This window comes from Buteo buteo, chromosome 11, assembly GCF_964188355.1.
Source record: "Buteo buteo chromosome 11, bButBut1.hap1.1, whole genome shotgun sequence".
Classification (NCBI taxonomy): domain Eukaryota; kingdom Metazoa; phylum Chordata; class Aves; order Accipitriformes; family Accipitridae; genus Buteo; species Buteo buteo.
In genome coordinates, this window is record NC_134181.1 from 5,851,065 (window position 1) to 5,866,252 (window position 15,188).

The 15,188-nt window shown below is 36.2% G+C and overlaps 1 protein-coding gene across 2 annotated transcripts in view; it reads right to left on the minus strand.

Annotated features, from left to right (window-relative positions):
• Positions 1-4,095: 4,095 nt before the first annotated feature.
• The window catches only part of CDYL2 (chromodomain Y like 2), a 59,294-nt gene continuing 48,201 nt past the window's right edge, over positions 4,096-15,188 (minus strand). For both annotated transcript variants that reach the window (XM_075039968.1, XM_075039969.1), the window contains 4 exons: positions 13,902-14,074; positions 9,524-9,734; positions 8,653-8,796; positions 4,096-6,390 (listed from right to left, as the gene is read on the minus strand). In XM_075039968.1, the coding sequence (XP_074896069.1) occupies positions 6,232-6,390; positions 8,653-8,796; positions 9,524-9,734; positions 13,902-14,074 (687 nt within the window). In that variant the 3' untranslated portion in view covers positions 4,096-6,231. The remainder of the gene's footprint in view (positions 6,391-8,652; positions 8,797-9,523; positions 9,735-13,901; positions 14,075-15,188) is intronic.

The following is a 15,188-nucleotide window of genomic DNA, read 5'->3' on the forward strand; positions in this document are numbered from 1 at the left end:
TTTATTATACATCTGTAATAAGCAAATTTTGTAAAACCAAGGAAAGAGTATAAATTAAAGCAAAGTGATGCTAGCACAATTCAAATGGTTTGAATTCTAGAGTGGGCTGTTAGTCTGGCTTTCTTAGTAATTTGAAACTCTCTCCATGCTATGACTGTAGATTGGTTTTGAGGATGTCAGACATCAGAGTCATGAACAGATGCGTTATGTTTTATTAAATTTTATAATCTTCTGAGAGGGTTTCATGAAAAATAAGGCACCAGGGAGAGGTGAATTCCTGAAGTTAATAGGCCCAGAATTTCACCCTTTGACTTTTTCCTTCTCAACCAAACCGACCCCTAGTCCTGACTTCTGAGACTTGATTTGCTTTGAACTCCCACAATCTTTAAAATGGTGTCCTTCTGGTTTTCTCGCATGCTTTCGTTTGCTGTTCATTTGTTTCAGAACCTCTCCTTGTTCTTTCCATATGCAATATTATTTCCATTATTCAAAACTCAAAATGAGAAATGGCATATCTTAGTTTATGTAGGGCTTTGACCTGTTTGAGTACTTTTTATATCTTAAGTGGGATTAGTACCAGCTCTTTTATACATGCAATTCATAGACCTGTCTTTTGTCTGCTTAAATTTGTAGACCTTCTTTATATCTACTTAATGGGTTCCTCTTCCATGTAGTTTGTTTGTATATTAATTTACAGCAACAAGGACTAACATTTATCATGCTTTAAAAAACCCTGACTTGACAAAATATTTGGGTGGATTTTTTTAATTTTAAAGAATTTTTGCTTTCCTTTGAAAATAAGTTATTTAAAATAAAATTTCCATGTTGGCAATCTATGTTAAACCAAAAATTATCAATAAACTGTTAGAGAAGAAAGGTATCATACTCCGTTCATCATGTGCATATTGTTTACAGTCCAGTGCAAGCTACGATAAGTTCATTCCTGACAAGAGTCACCGTAATAAATAATTGGATTTGTTGATGGTGAAGCAAGACTAAATTGCTCAATCCTCTACTCTAAATAGCTGACCACAGATTTTACTAACAGTGTCTGTCAGTTTAAAGCTAACCAACATAATTGCTAGAACATAATTGCTGTCCTTTGAATCAAGTCTAGGTCTTTTTTTCAGACCTTGTTGTATAGGTGGTTTGGGTAACCCTGGCTGTAAAAATAGCCTTCCTTTTCTGCCCCAGGCAGAGGTAATTTACAGTTACTCTTCTAATCATGGGAGATATGTGATTGGAAACAGCATTCATGGATGCTACAGCCAAACGATCACCTTGTATACAAGAGACCTCACGGAAGGATTGCCGTCTATAACCATGTAGGAAGACCACAGGGTGATCCAGCTTCACGCTGCACCAAAGGGGTTCTGGGCTGAATCTTGGCCTCCCTGGCAAATACCACTTCAAAATCAAATTCCCTCATATGGAGCTCAAATACAGTATGCAGTAGTTGGTTCTGGGCAGATATGCTTTAGGTGACGTGCACATACCAAATAGTGGAAGTGATAATGGTGGAGAAGGTGTCCTAGAAGTGTATTTATAAGACAGTTCTCAGCAGTTTTCTTGGATTTGATCATGAAATGATAAATGAAATGGATCATGATGAATGATTTCAGAGAGTTCTTATTGCAGTGTCTTTAGTGCCCTGTTTTTTGCCATTTGGAAAAAAAAAAAGTTTTAAGTTTAATTTCTCTTCTTAAAAAGCCTGCTGCATGCCTGCTTTCTTTTAAAGGGCAGGAGTCCATGAACAGCTTTATCATATATAATACTCTATGGCTACTACTTATCATCACTTTCATTCTGCCTATGTAAAACTGAAAATCACTGCATTGAAATGAAGTTTCAATGTTTTTATTCAAAGCAGCTTCTCACAATGTATAAATACTGCATATTAACACACATGAAAAATACAACTTCTAAGGCACCCAGAAATGTGTCCATACACTAGTTACAGGACCATCAACAAATAAATTGTGTACAATTTGATCTAGACAGTCAATATTTGATATATCAGAAGATACAAGTCCCTCAGTACTGTACCAGTTTCAGAAAATATTTACAACACTGTGATATAGGGGTGCCTGTACCCTTATAATATTATAATATGTACTCATTACAAATATTAGAAACTGTTTTAGTCTGTTCCATGGCGTTCTGACAAAATAACTTAAGGGCCTAATTTGCAAAGTTCTACAATTAATTATTTGTGCAAGTTCTGAAAATAAATTTACATTGACATAATTTGTGAATTTTTGGTTCTTTGCTTCATCTCAGAGGTTTGGTAATAAGCCTTACCAATAGACATGCCATCCTAGCTGAACGTCACTCCTTTCCCAATAGGTCAGTGGATACATCTTTTCCCCTTACACTTGACATGGATGAGAATGCAGTGTTTGTAGCAGAAAGAGACTATCTGATCTTCAGCACAAATGTCAAACTAGTTCACTGGCGAAGGAACTAATGCTTTGTTAGAATAATGCAGTTCTTTGGTCCTTTGTTTTTATGGAAGGCATAATATTTTTATTCACTAAAAATTCAAATCCTGTCTGTGAGTAAGCAAGCTAGTGAATGACTTTCAGTGTAGTATTTAAAGTAGCAGTAAAGAGATTTAATATGGCTTAAAACATACGGTTAATTGGGCAGACACAGATAACACATCTAGGATACCGAGTACCCAAATGTACTATGATTAAGATTGTCTATAAGTCTCTTATGTAAACTTCTTTAGTGTCTCCTAAAGAGCACTGGCTTTAGCCAGATTTGACTTTTATAGACCCAGCCACACAAAGCCTGAGATTAAACTACTGTGGTTGGGAGTACAAATGCACAGTTTATATATAACAAAGCCCATGCTGACAAGTCTACCTATGTTGTTCAGAAGAAACAACCCGTATTATCCTTTTCACAAGAAAAACTTAAGGCCCTGTACTCTGATTTGCTAACTTTCTTACAGCAATTATTTGGGGAAGTCCTTAGTGCTACATAAGCAATTATGTAGCTTTAAAGATTTCTTGTACCTAATGGTAAGGCTTATTCACAAATGCAATACATTTATAAATTACATTTAAAACTGTAAAGGCTGGCAAAATAATAATAATAATAAAAAAAGCAAAATAAAACAAACCCCAACCAAAATTGTCTGTTTATCCCTAACATTAAAAGAGCATTTTATTCTAATGAAAAACTATTGGCACAAAACCATTATATTATAGGTTAAAAGAACAGTTAATAGTAGTGAAAAAGATTGCCTAAAACGCATACCCTAACCTACCACAGAAATATAAAAGTTTATATTCTGAAAATATATACTGTATTAAAGTTTGTAAGCTTATTCATTTAAACAGAAATGTACTGAAATAGTAAACTAAGCAACACTTATCTACAGCAAAAATATACATGCAGGACAACACAAAATAAATTGCTTACCTTTAATATCTACAAATGCAAAACTGTAGGTTTTTAAAGATTGTACAAAACAATTTACACAAGAATAAAATAACATACTTAACAACAAATTGCATTTATAATCTTAAATACTGTGAATATTAGTAAAGGTACCCAGACTAATATGTACAGTACATCTAGATATCTGAATACCTCGTAAGGACAGAAACACAAGAGAAAATTGATTCTGATCTGATCCAAATACTGGAAAAGAAGCTTTTGACGTTGTTATTACTCTTTTTTGAAGGGAAAATAGGTTCCATTGAAAACTAGATTGTAACTGTATAGCTATGAATAATTAAAAATGTTAACTATGGTTAGCGCTTGCTTTAATGGAAAAATAATTATAGAAAATGTATTTCAACCATTCCTTTGTCATAAAAAATGCTAAGATACAGATATCTGAAAATTCAGATGAAATGATGCAGTTTAAAGGTCTAACAACTTATGATTCTTCTCTGTTTGAAAATCTCATATGGAAAGCATACCTTCACATTGCTGAGCAATTTTTCTATATTTATCTACAAAACCCAAGCATAGTATTGAAATAAACTTCCTAATATCTTATTAACACATGACTAGGAGTTATGGCTCTCTGGACGGGAATAAAGGAAATAAAGGAAATTGAGGAATCATGGTACTTTCCATTGCTTTTTTTTTTTTCTTTCTTTTTTTTTTCTGAAGTCATATGCTGGAGGCCTGATTGTGCAAACACGTATGCGAGTGGTTTTCACTTGAGTAATCCCTCTCATTTTAATGGGACTGCTGTACAGGTGACTCACATGCGCACACTGGCATAGTAGGGGGTCCGGTGGCCTTGATCCAACCAAGTCTTTGCACATGCACTCTGTGGCATTGCTGGCAGGTTGTGGAAATAAGCATTAGTATAAAACAAGTGGTGCATCTATCACTTCAAATAGTTATTGAGAGAGTTCTGTTTCAGACATTTAAAAATAAGTTTGGCAAGTTTTTTTGAAAACATTTAAAAGAGGCTAATTAGAAGCCAGATTTTTCTCTTTCTAATGAAGAATTTCCATGAGAACTTCTGCCTTTAGGGTAATGATTTCCTTAAAATTCAGTGGTACTATTAGGCCATAGTAACAGCACTTCTAATTATTTGTGGGGAAAAAAAGAAGTTATATTAATGTGTTGAAGGCTACTGTTTACTATCATCACCTGTTCGTTAACTTTACAAAGGCTTTGTTGAAACTCTTATGGAAATACGGGGAGGGAGAAAACCTAGCAGCCTCATTTGCAGAGGTTTAAACCATAAACAAGTCACTGAGCTCAAGGATGGAGAGCAAGTGCACAAATTACAAAGCAAACAAATGTGCAAAGCTTCTGCTTCAAGAGGTTTTCATTTGGGCATACTAAAATGGCAGGTGAAGTCACAGAGCATGCTTGTGTTATTCCCATATTAATTGCCTTACTAGCAAGAAAGAACTGAGAGAGATCCAGTGTTCAGAAGTCAGTCAGTGTCACTGAAAAGTACTAGGATCACATTCTAAAATAGCAGATTGGATTTTTGTTGTTCATTGTGGACTGCTTTTATGGACAGCCATAAGTTCTTGTAACAGATGGTGGGGTGGCCAGATGTGGAGAGCTGGGAGAAGCAAAACAAAACCTCTCCCTCCACTTAATTCAATACCTAGCACCTTGTATAAACTGTTGGCCCACACCCAAAGGCCTCCAGAGCAGAAATTATCTCACACCTGAGGAATCAGGCAACTAGACTAAGGCTCATAAGGATTTGCTTTTAGACTTCAGACCAAAACGGGATGTTTAAACCTGAAAAACAGTGTGATGCCACATAACGGCATCACTCACCCTGTTACTGATATCTGGCTAACAGGAATATAGTAAACTTAAACAAAGCATCTTGTTGGCAAGCCCTTCAGTGCTCCTCAAGAAGGCAGAAAGTGAAGAGAGACTTAAGGGGGGCTCACTGTTTCAGAATCCACTTTTCTCCCCTTAACCCTGGCAAATGAATCTATTTCATACATTTTTTTAATACAATTTTACACATAGAGGAGCATGCACGTGGCTGTTTCTTTTACTGCCCACAGCGTTCTGTGTGTTTTCTATATATTCTTTATTTTTCTACACAATTTGCTGCTAAAAATGTGTTTGCATTCTTATGTGATGCCATTAATTCAGTCAAGGGAAGTATGAAAATAAGATCTGTGATCAATAAACAGCTGAATATGAACACAAAATAAATAAGTTAAATAAATTCAACAAAAAATCCTAGTAGTTTTTGTAAAACTAACTTTACATATTATACATATAAATTATCAGATTTTTCCATTACACTGTTAGAAAAAAATAATTAAAATATTTCTAAAGTATGGTGTTTGGGTCTACAAAATATTGTGCTGACCCAGTTTTTAGATTGAGCCCTCTGTGTTAGCCCAGATGTGTTGCAACAGCAAGAATAAGTTAAGAAGGACAGACAAAATAAATCATTACAGATGGTGTGCCTTATTGGGCCTCAGTGGTGCTTCTCAGCACATGGAATGTATACTTTTATCTGGATGAGCAATGTGAAAGATGCAGCCCTCTGTAGAGATTATGTGCACTGAACAAGCCTGCCTACATCTCGGTTACACAAAATCAAACCAGCTACAAGCAGCTGTGTAGCTCACAAGGAAATCGACACAACCATATGTATTAGGATACACTGTCACAAATTCCTCATTGATGCATTGCCTCTGCTTTTCAAACACAGGTAATGTTTGACTCTGCAAGTGGAGCATTTTCTCTTTAAGTTAGGCCAAGACATCAGACTTCATAAATTTTGTCTTGCAAGTAGCTGAATAATGAATCCAGTCCTTTGGAAGAACTCCACAGCTGTTTTAACATCTGACACTCTTTCTCATTCACATCTTCAAGTCCGGATTTCAGGAAGCTCCGCACGAGACATTTTGACTCTTCCAATACCTAAAGCCAAAATATCACTCAGTATTTCATTTTGAATCTGAAGAAATTATTATGGATAATGGCGTGAACAGCATTTTTACACTACTGACTCTGTTTTACAATCTAAATAACTCCTTTGGGCACAGAAATTAGATTTGATTTACAGCCGTAACTCCACTTGCTGATAGTCAGCATCTTCAAGAATTAAGGACTTCTGAGGTTTATGCATTAGTGCCAACATTTTTAAAAGGAATGAAGGATTCTGAAGTACCTTAGTTTATTGAAGGTCTGCCATGAAGCACTAGAAGGAGCTGAACTCCCTCCTGTTAAAAAATGTGATCCTTTGAAATGAAAATGTCTGAAGCATGATATATTGGCTACCCGTTTTCTGGAAGGTAGTCTTTAAGGTTGTAGAGGTTGGAAACCCAAACGTGGGTGTCCATCATCTTTAACAATATTCCCTCATGCATCATTTCCTTATCAAAATAGAAATTAATAGGAAAGGGCCTTTACTGCAAATACCTTTTTAAAGTTTATTTACTTGCATTTTTATAAAAGTGAAATATTTTATAAAAGAAGTGTGTTAAGCAAAACAGGCACCCTTTGACTGTGTTCTGGAGTTGCATTTGCTTAGCATATAAAAATAGTCATAACAAATCACCTAAGGTTTTTGCAACAGAAAGCCCAATCTGAAGCCCTTAGTAATTGCTGCAAGTTCTTAAAGGCATGAACAGCAGGTCCATCGTTGCTCCCATAGTTCAGGTCATTTTCCCCAGACCCATTTTTAAACGCATTGAGATTGCATCCTTTTTGAAATATATAACACCAGTATGTATCTCACAAGGAACCCAACTAGTCAAACAAAACTATTAATAATGCATACATTACTTTTTTTTTGAGAGCAGAAGATTTAACGTAAGCTAATACAGTGTCTATGGTAAGGGAGACGCATACTCTCCACTCAGCTTTGTCAACACCTACATGTTAAGCCCAGTTCCTATCTGTTTTCAGTTACAATATTGCTATTCCAAAGAAGTATTTCTCTTTAACTCAAGTAAATGGTGTTAATTGCAAATAGCGGGGCCTGTGTTTTTTTTTTTTTGGTCTGTTTGTGAACAAGTACCCACAGTGAACTTGGATGAGCTCATCATATTCATTGGTTTTGTGACTTCAGCCTGATTTGCATTTAGTATCTCAGAGAGTAAATCTAGTCTTTGACAGTCTTAACTCATCTTTGTCCACAAGTCAGCACCAATCTTTCTAACAGGTCTCAAGAGAAAATTTCATTGACAGCCAATAACAGTGAAGGAAGGAAGAATTCACAATAAGGCCCAGAGGTTTTCCCAAGTCATATAACACACGTTATATCAGCATGATCAAATAAGCTTATGCTACATTTCCAGACAGTTTCATTCTGAATGTCTTTTGTAAGATCTAATCTACACTTCATTTAATTAAAAATCTCCTGTGTCTCTACCTTCTCTTTTACAACAGATCTTTTAAATGAAACTGAGGGATGCTAAGACAGTTTCAGGCATAGGAAGTATAGCAAGAAACTGCAACAATTTGCACTTCAGTTAGTGCAGTTTTATTGCAGCCAGTATCACTTTCTTCACTGCATTTTTTAAAATAACGATGTGCCCAGAATGGGAGTATATCTGCCTGAAGGGAAAAAACCTTAGGAAGTAAAAATAGGAAAGGGTTTTCTTCCAACTTTTATGTACACAAAAGGAAAGTTATAATACACTGTGACCAGACTGTGTTCAAATCCCTCTGTGTCTGGATCTCACTTCTCCTTCACAGCAGAGGTTAGCTGGCACTATCTTACCCTTCTGGTGCACTGTGTAGAACATTTTGCAGAATCAGGAACTGTGCAGGTGCAGAAAAGAAGGCAGACTCAGCTGAAACATAGTAGGCCAGGACAACGTGAAAGGCAAATATATTTTCTTACTGGCCCTACAGAGATTTCCCCTACAGTTGTATAGTTGCAGACTCTTCCACCTTCATGAAGGAAACCTATGCTAAAATCACCTTTCAAAATCTGGGGCAAGGAGGTTCCACTCATATTGAATAAATGTGAAGATGGGGAAAGGAAATAACCCTCCCTGCCCCTGAAAAATGAGAAACTCCATGAGCTGACTGAACCCTCTCCAGATTTTCCGTTGTTAGCCTTCTTTCACAGGTATGGTCGTGGAAACTGAGGACCCACCATGTGATGAGCCTTGGGAGCAGACCTTGCCTCTGTGAAATGTAATTTAAACACAAAGGAGTTTGTTTTCTTACCACTGCACTGCAGGATGCCATTTCTTTCACTCGTAGCATCACTTCTTGGCTAAATGTTGTTGGCCAAAATACTTGTGACACTAGTCCTCTGCTGCAGGCTTCCTGTGCTGTCAGCTTTCTCCCACAGAACAACATTTCATTTGCCTGTGAAACCAAAAGATCACTTGTGATCTTGGGTTATAATTACCTTAAAATCTTTTCCATACTTGCCTGTTATTTTTAAGATTAAATTTACAAATGGTCTCCTGTATCTTTCCATACTGCAAAATACTTTAAAAGGAGTTTCGGTAACTATTTAAGGATTGTGCAGGTGGCCAGAGCCAGCATGGGTTTCAGTTAGGAGAAATGTGCTGGCATGCATGATGAATCTATATTGCTGATTTTACAAGAGTAACTGTCAGTGATACTGTGCAAAGAGTCGTGGAACCTAGTATGAAATACTTTGTAGGGCAAATTCTGCTTTGTTATACTGGTAAAAACTAAGCAACCTTACTAGAATTATTATGGATTGTCTTTAGAGAGCAGAGAGCAGTATCTTGCTCTGTTACTGCACAATCCTAACACAGCACGGACAAATACTCTGCAACATTATTCTGCTAATGCATTTCTTCCCTTTTCTACCATGGTCTTGACAATCTTTGCTTTTTCAACCTGTGTTCAGTCTTTCTTGTGTACAGCATGTGTAGTACATTGAATTCTGAGGTCATTTTGTGATAAGAAATTGGTCAGGATTAGATGAACTTTCCACAGATTTCATTTCCGTTCATGACAATTAAGAGAAACAGTTGTTTTCTGCCTTACTTTTTAAAGAGAGAAAGAAGAGCATGAATTTAAGAAAGGTTCTTCAGCAATTTGAGGTGGAAAACCTTACCAGTGCAACACCCAGAATTTGCGGGAATGTGTATGATGAGCAGCCAGCTGGAGTGAGTCGGATTGTTGCATATGGTGTCTGAAACCATGCCTTCTCACTTGCCCAAACGATATCACACAGTGGTAAAATAGAAGCTCCTAACCCAAGAGCAGGACCGTTGATAGCAACCACAATTGGCTTCTTAAATTGAATAAAAGCTTTTACAAAATCCCTAAAATAAAAAATAAAAGAAAAATCTTGAATACAGCAGTAACACTTAGATAAATACCCAAGCTTAAAGTACTTAATCTGAAAACAAATTAGAACCACAGATGAACACAATAAATGCCATGGCCCAGTTTTATGAGGTCAGAATTGCAAGATACTTTCTAGTTTGCACATGGAAAATTTTGCTCATATTTAGTTATTTAATCTTTCTGAGTACCTGGCATATTAAATAGTTTTGTATATGAATTAATTAATTGGAATGCATTGACTTTTGTACTTTTTGCAGACTGGTTTGGTTAGGTTTAGTTTTACTTCTGGACCAGTAACTCATGAGTTTGTACACATAGTGCTTCTCTGTTTGTTCCACAATGGTTAGTATGGATTCTGACGATCTGGTTTGGCTAACTTGATGAACATATTATAGCGTGAAAGACTGGAAACTCATAGGTGGATAGCTGAATATTTATTTTTTTCAAAAAGTTCTCTTAAGATCAAAAGGTTGTCACAGGTTATTGCAAGTCCCATCAATGAATTGGGACATAGTAAAAATTTATGGAACACCAGCAGAAAGAATAAGACCCACAAAGGGGAGTCAGAGAGAGAGAGAAATGTTTGAACAGGGAAAGAATTAGGCAAGTGATGTGTTGGCTTTTCATTGCAAATGTCTTTGGCAAAGACATAACAAGGTAGATGCCCTTGCCTGCCTACAACAGTAAATGTGAAGCGATGGGAATAATGGGGAAGTAAATGTGATCAGATTCATCTGGATGAATGAACTAGAACATGTTAAATTCTGTGCAATGAGGAGATATTTTAAATAAGTTACCTACCAGCAACTGTGGAAAGACATCTGTTGAATGGAACAGTCTATATACCAATTAGGAAAAAGCATGAGTGTAATTGTGGGCAAATTATGAGCTCCAGCAGCTCAGTGCACAGCAGGTATATGGAGGCAAACGAGATGCTCAATTACTTTAGAAAAGAGACATGTATAAATCAAATTCAAAACAAAACAGGAGATTCTGTTCCTGCATTGGGTATTTATTAGATCCAGAGTGCATCTTTGCTGACAGATTTTAGGAAAGAACATTTTGTCAAATGTGCCCTTTGATGAGCTGCAGCTCTCTCACTGAGGTCAAAAAGACCTAGACTTCTGTATGTGGGAACAGGAGGAGTGCCTTGCAGGTTAGAGTGCCGATTTGGCAAAAAATGGAAAACGTACTGAAGATAAGTATTTTATTGGACTGAAGTGCAAGGGCATTGGCTGTATTTTAACTGAAAACAGAGAGTCTGAGGTGACCCAGCATTAAATGTTCAGTGAATGAGTTCTGGTTTTTCAGGCTATCTACTACGGAGTTGATTTTTGATCATGGGAAAATAGAGACTCGTGGGAATTGATGCAGCTCTGTTCACACAGTGAGTAATAGAACAGGAGATCAGAGGCAAGACAAAGAGAGTGAAATAAGGAACATCATATTTGTCTGTTCAAGACCATTTCTTTCTAGAGGATAGCAGGGTTAAGGAGAGTTGCGGTTCATTTTTGTTTGCAGAAGCAATGCTGTTCCCCTATCTCATTATTTCTTTGGTCGTTTATGGTTCAGTAAGGACTGTGGATCACAGCACCTGCACCTGATTAATTCCAAAATTTTGAGAACCTTAGTAGTTAAGCAAGTAAGCCTTCCAAGTGGGACTACAGATGGGAACAGGGATATGACAAATGATAGGTAAAAAGAACAAACTATGGATAAATGGTGGCAGCAGATCAGAGGACCATGTCGAGGCAGAAGAAAATAGTGTTGTGGAGAAAAGCAGGAAGTATGTGGTGATAAATGGGACTGGAAGTGAATGTGGAAAAGCAATTAGGGATGTGGAGAGGAAATGGTTAGATGATGGGGAGGAAGAAGAAAGCAGAACACATTAATGGAGGGGAAAGGTTGAAGGAAATGTGAAATCTTCATATGAGTGAGCAAGGAAGGGAGGACCTGGAGATTGGGAGAGGGTGGAACGGAACATTGAGAAGACACAATGAGCCTCTGTCATGAGGGAAGGACGGGGAGCACAGAGGATGGTACAATGGATGGGTATGGAACATGCCACCTATAGGATGGAGTGGAAGGCTAAAATATTGGGAGCTTGTGAGGGCAGCAAATGCCTGCATTTGGTCTACAGAAGCTGTAGGCCACATATGCACAGTTGCAGTGCAGCCTGCCTGCCTTTTCCCTGCTCCAGGAGCGCAATGCCAGACACATGTCTGGATGATGGCAGCTCAGGCTGATGGATCTATGTTCAGTACCTGGAGAGATGCTACAGTGCCACACATCTGTGAGCTGCAAGCCCCAAAGGCAGTACATGAGGACAGGGACCAAATGAATAAATCATTCATGTGAGATGAGACTTGATGGGTATTTAAACTGCAGTTTTAACTTGTGATCAGTATCTGAGATCCATACTTTAGAAAGTGGAAACACATGGTAATCAAGATGTTAATTTCATTTTGATACAAGTCTAACTTGATGTAAAGCAGCAGAGGACGCAGAGATCTGTTAATGTGTTTTAGGACATCCTAACCACTGAAAAAGCGAAGTGTACATTTTTTTCTACCCTTATTACAGTGTATTTTCCATGAGTTGAGTCCTTTGTTCACAGAAAGCACAGAGAGTGCTAAATGGAAAACGTAGTGTATTGTTTCCAGAAGTACAATAAAAATCTATTTCCAGTGGGCCTGAAGCCGACATTCTTGACAAGGAGCAGTACATTGTACCAGTATTTCAAGAGTGGTCTGTGAGTCCAAGGATGGAAAAACTGAGTATCATAGTTTGGCTTACACTCATTTAAATGTTGAATTGGTAAATATACCTGTATATTAAATGTGTGTAGATAAATGTATACATATATAATAATACCTATCTACACTATATTTACATGAATAATATTAAATTTGTATCTTCTAATGGAGTGTGAGTGTGCCTGTGTTTTCAAACAAGAATAGTGATATTCTTCCCTCATGTTTTTTTTTGGTTCCACATTATTAAAAATCCCTCACAGTAAAAAAAAAATAAAATTGGGATGTGTCCTTCAAAGGGTTTTTCTCTTTTTAAATATCACTACATGATATTGAAGCATAGCTAGGGTCTTAAAAATGGTCATAATTTATTATGCATTTTAAATTCTTTCAAAATAATTACTACTTTGAGAATTTCAAAAGTATTAAACTGAGAATCCAAACTGATCTGCAGTAGTTGTAACCAAGATAATCAGTGGTTAATACATGTTGTATAGTAACAAAACCTGATCTTATGTTATACTAATATATCCAAAATATAGATCTATTGTAAAACAAATTCTTTACTATTCCTTCAAAAAAATTGTTGCATAAAGTTTTAAAGTTCTCAGAAGAATAATACTTATTTGTAGGAAGTGGGGGGAAAAAAGGGGGACCAAACTCTCTCCTGGTACAGACTGGTGAAATACCATTGGCTTTAGTGGAGTAATGTTGATTTATACTGGAAGATTGGCCAAATACGTACAAAGTTTACCTTGTGGATAATGGAAATATTTGGTGATGTATTGTGCAGATTGATTTGTAGACTGCATGTCATAAACCCTGGATTTCTATTAAGGTAATGTGATATATATAAGGAAAGTCACATTTTAGTTATGAAAGTAAAACTACATTTACATATATATTAAGTAATTTAAGTTTAAGAAAAAGAGTGGAGACCCTTCTAATAAGGTTCTGAAATACAGTGGCAGACTGCTGTTTCAACAGAATATGAGTAAGCCATGGATTCCCATTTGTACTGAAATTCATTAAAATGATGAACATTAAAACAAGTGAAATATCTGCCTTTCAGGAACCACTTTAGAACATGAAGCAATAGCTAATTTGGAAAAACAACAACAAAGTTGTATTTGAATTTGGAGGAATGATTTGAAATACTAAATACAGAGAAGTGGAATAAAATAAATCCCTATGGGTATTAGCACTGGAATAAATGTGCTTTCTTTTCTAATAAGGAAAGGTCCAAGGTTCTTTTATTAAACAAATTTGTAAGACTATAATTAGAATGCAATCAACACTTAAATATACAACATTTTTGGACCTGATAAATATCTTTATAATCACACACTGCATTTCATAATTTAGAGATCATAGGTAAGCTTGGGTCACCTTATAGCTTCTGCAATCCTAGTGCTTTCCTTTCTTCTGTCATTGGATAACCTGCCAATTAAATATGAGTAATCTAGGCCACTACAGAATACACTTCCCACTGCGCTGAGAAGTAAGAGTTTACTGTCATCAGCTGATGCATTGCACAATGCTCTCCGAACTTCCTTCATGATCTGTGGATAAAGAAAAGTAAACAATTCGACATGCATGCCGTTGCAATATCATTTCCCTAGTTTTACAAACCTTACTGATTTTGAGAGACTTACATTTTGGGCACTATTAATACTTACATCAATTATATATATTAATATAATTTTAATATACTTAGAATGATAACACTGAGTTTTATATTTGGAAGTGCTTTGTAGATGCTTACTAATTCAAAGAGTTTTTAGAACTTGGCTGTTCTTTGCTTATTCTGTGGGAAACTAGCTAGCTTATGCTATTTGATTGCAATTTAATAATTTCAAATATAATTTTTTAAAATTTCATCGTGTATATTCAGTGTACATCACTGTATCCTCAGTAACACGGTTATGACAACAATAGCCTATTAACCTCAACAGGTTGTAAGCAAAATCTATAAACCCCAGTTTTCAGTTTTTCAACTACTTTGGTTTATATGACTTGAACCAGAGCAAGGCAGGACAAGAGGACATCATATACATCAACATGACAAATATATTATTCATTTTTCTGTGGTCAGTGATATTGTTAAAGTCTGCAGAAGTTAGAGCAAAAAAGCCACTTGAAAGAGAGACATTTTTACACTCTGATTTACAACTGGATCAGGCTATTAATTGCACCATAAATCAAATGTAATCAAAATCTGTATAGAATTGAGCTGCTTGTATTGTAAGAAAATGCTTTCATCTGAGCAGAATTGTTTTTCTAATGATTTTTAAAAGGAAATATTATTTCATAAACTTCTGATTGGTAACCTCTTGTTTGGTCACAATTCAGTGTAGTTTGTAAGCTGTAAAACTGACTTCAGCCATTTCAGATTTCCCTCTTCTCTTGAGTGATTTGCTCCTCACTTCAAGGGCCATGATTTCATCTAGTGTGACACCTCCTATGCTTAAACATACTCATGTGTCAAAGGATTTCCTGTAGACAGGGTCCTGCTGAGTCAAATTTTTCTCTTTCGAACTGAAAGATTTGCTGTTAGTGTCAATTTAGGTAAAAGATAGCAAAATGTGGTTGGTGGGTTAAATATGGTTTGCACGTGAGAGAAAACCAAGATTTTTAGCTTGTGATTATTTTTGTTCACTACTTTCTGTTTCCAGA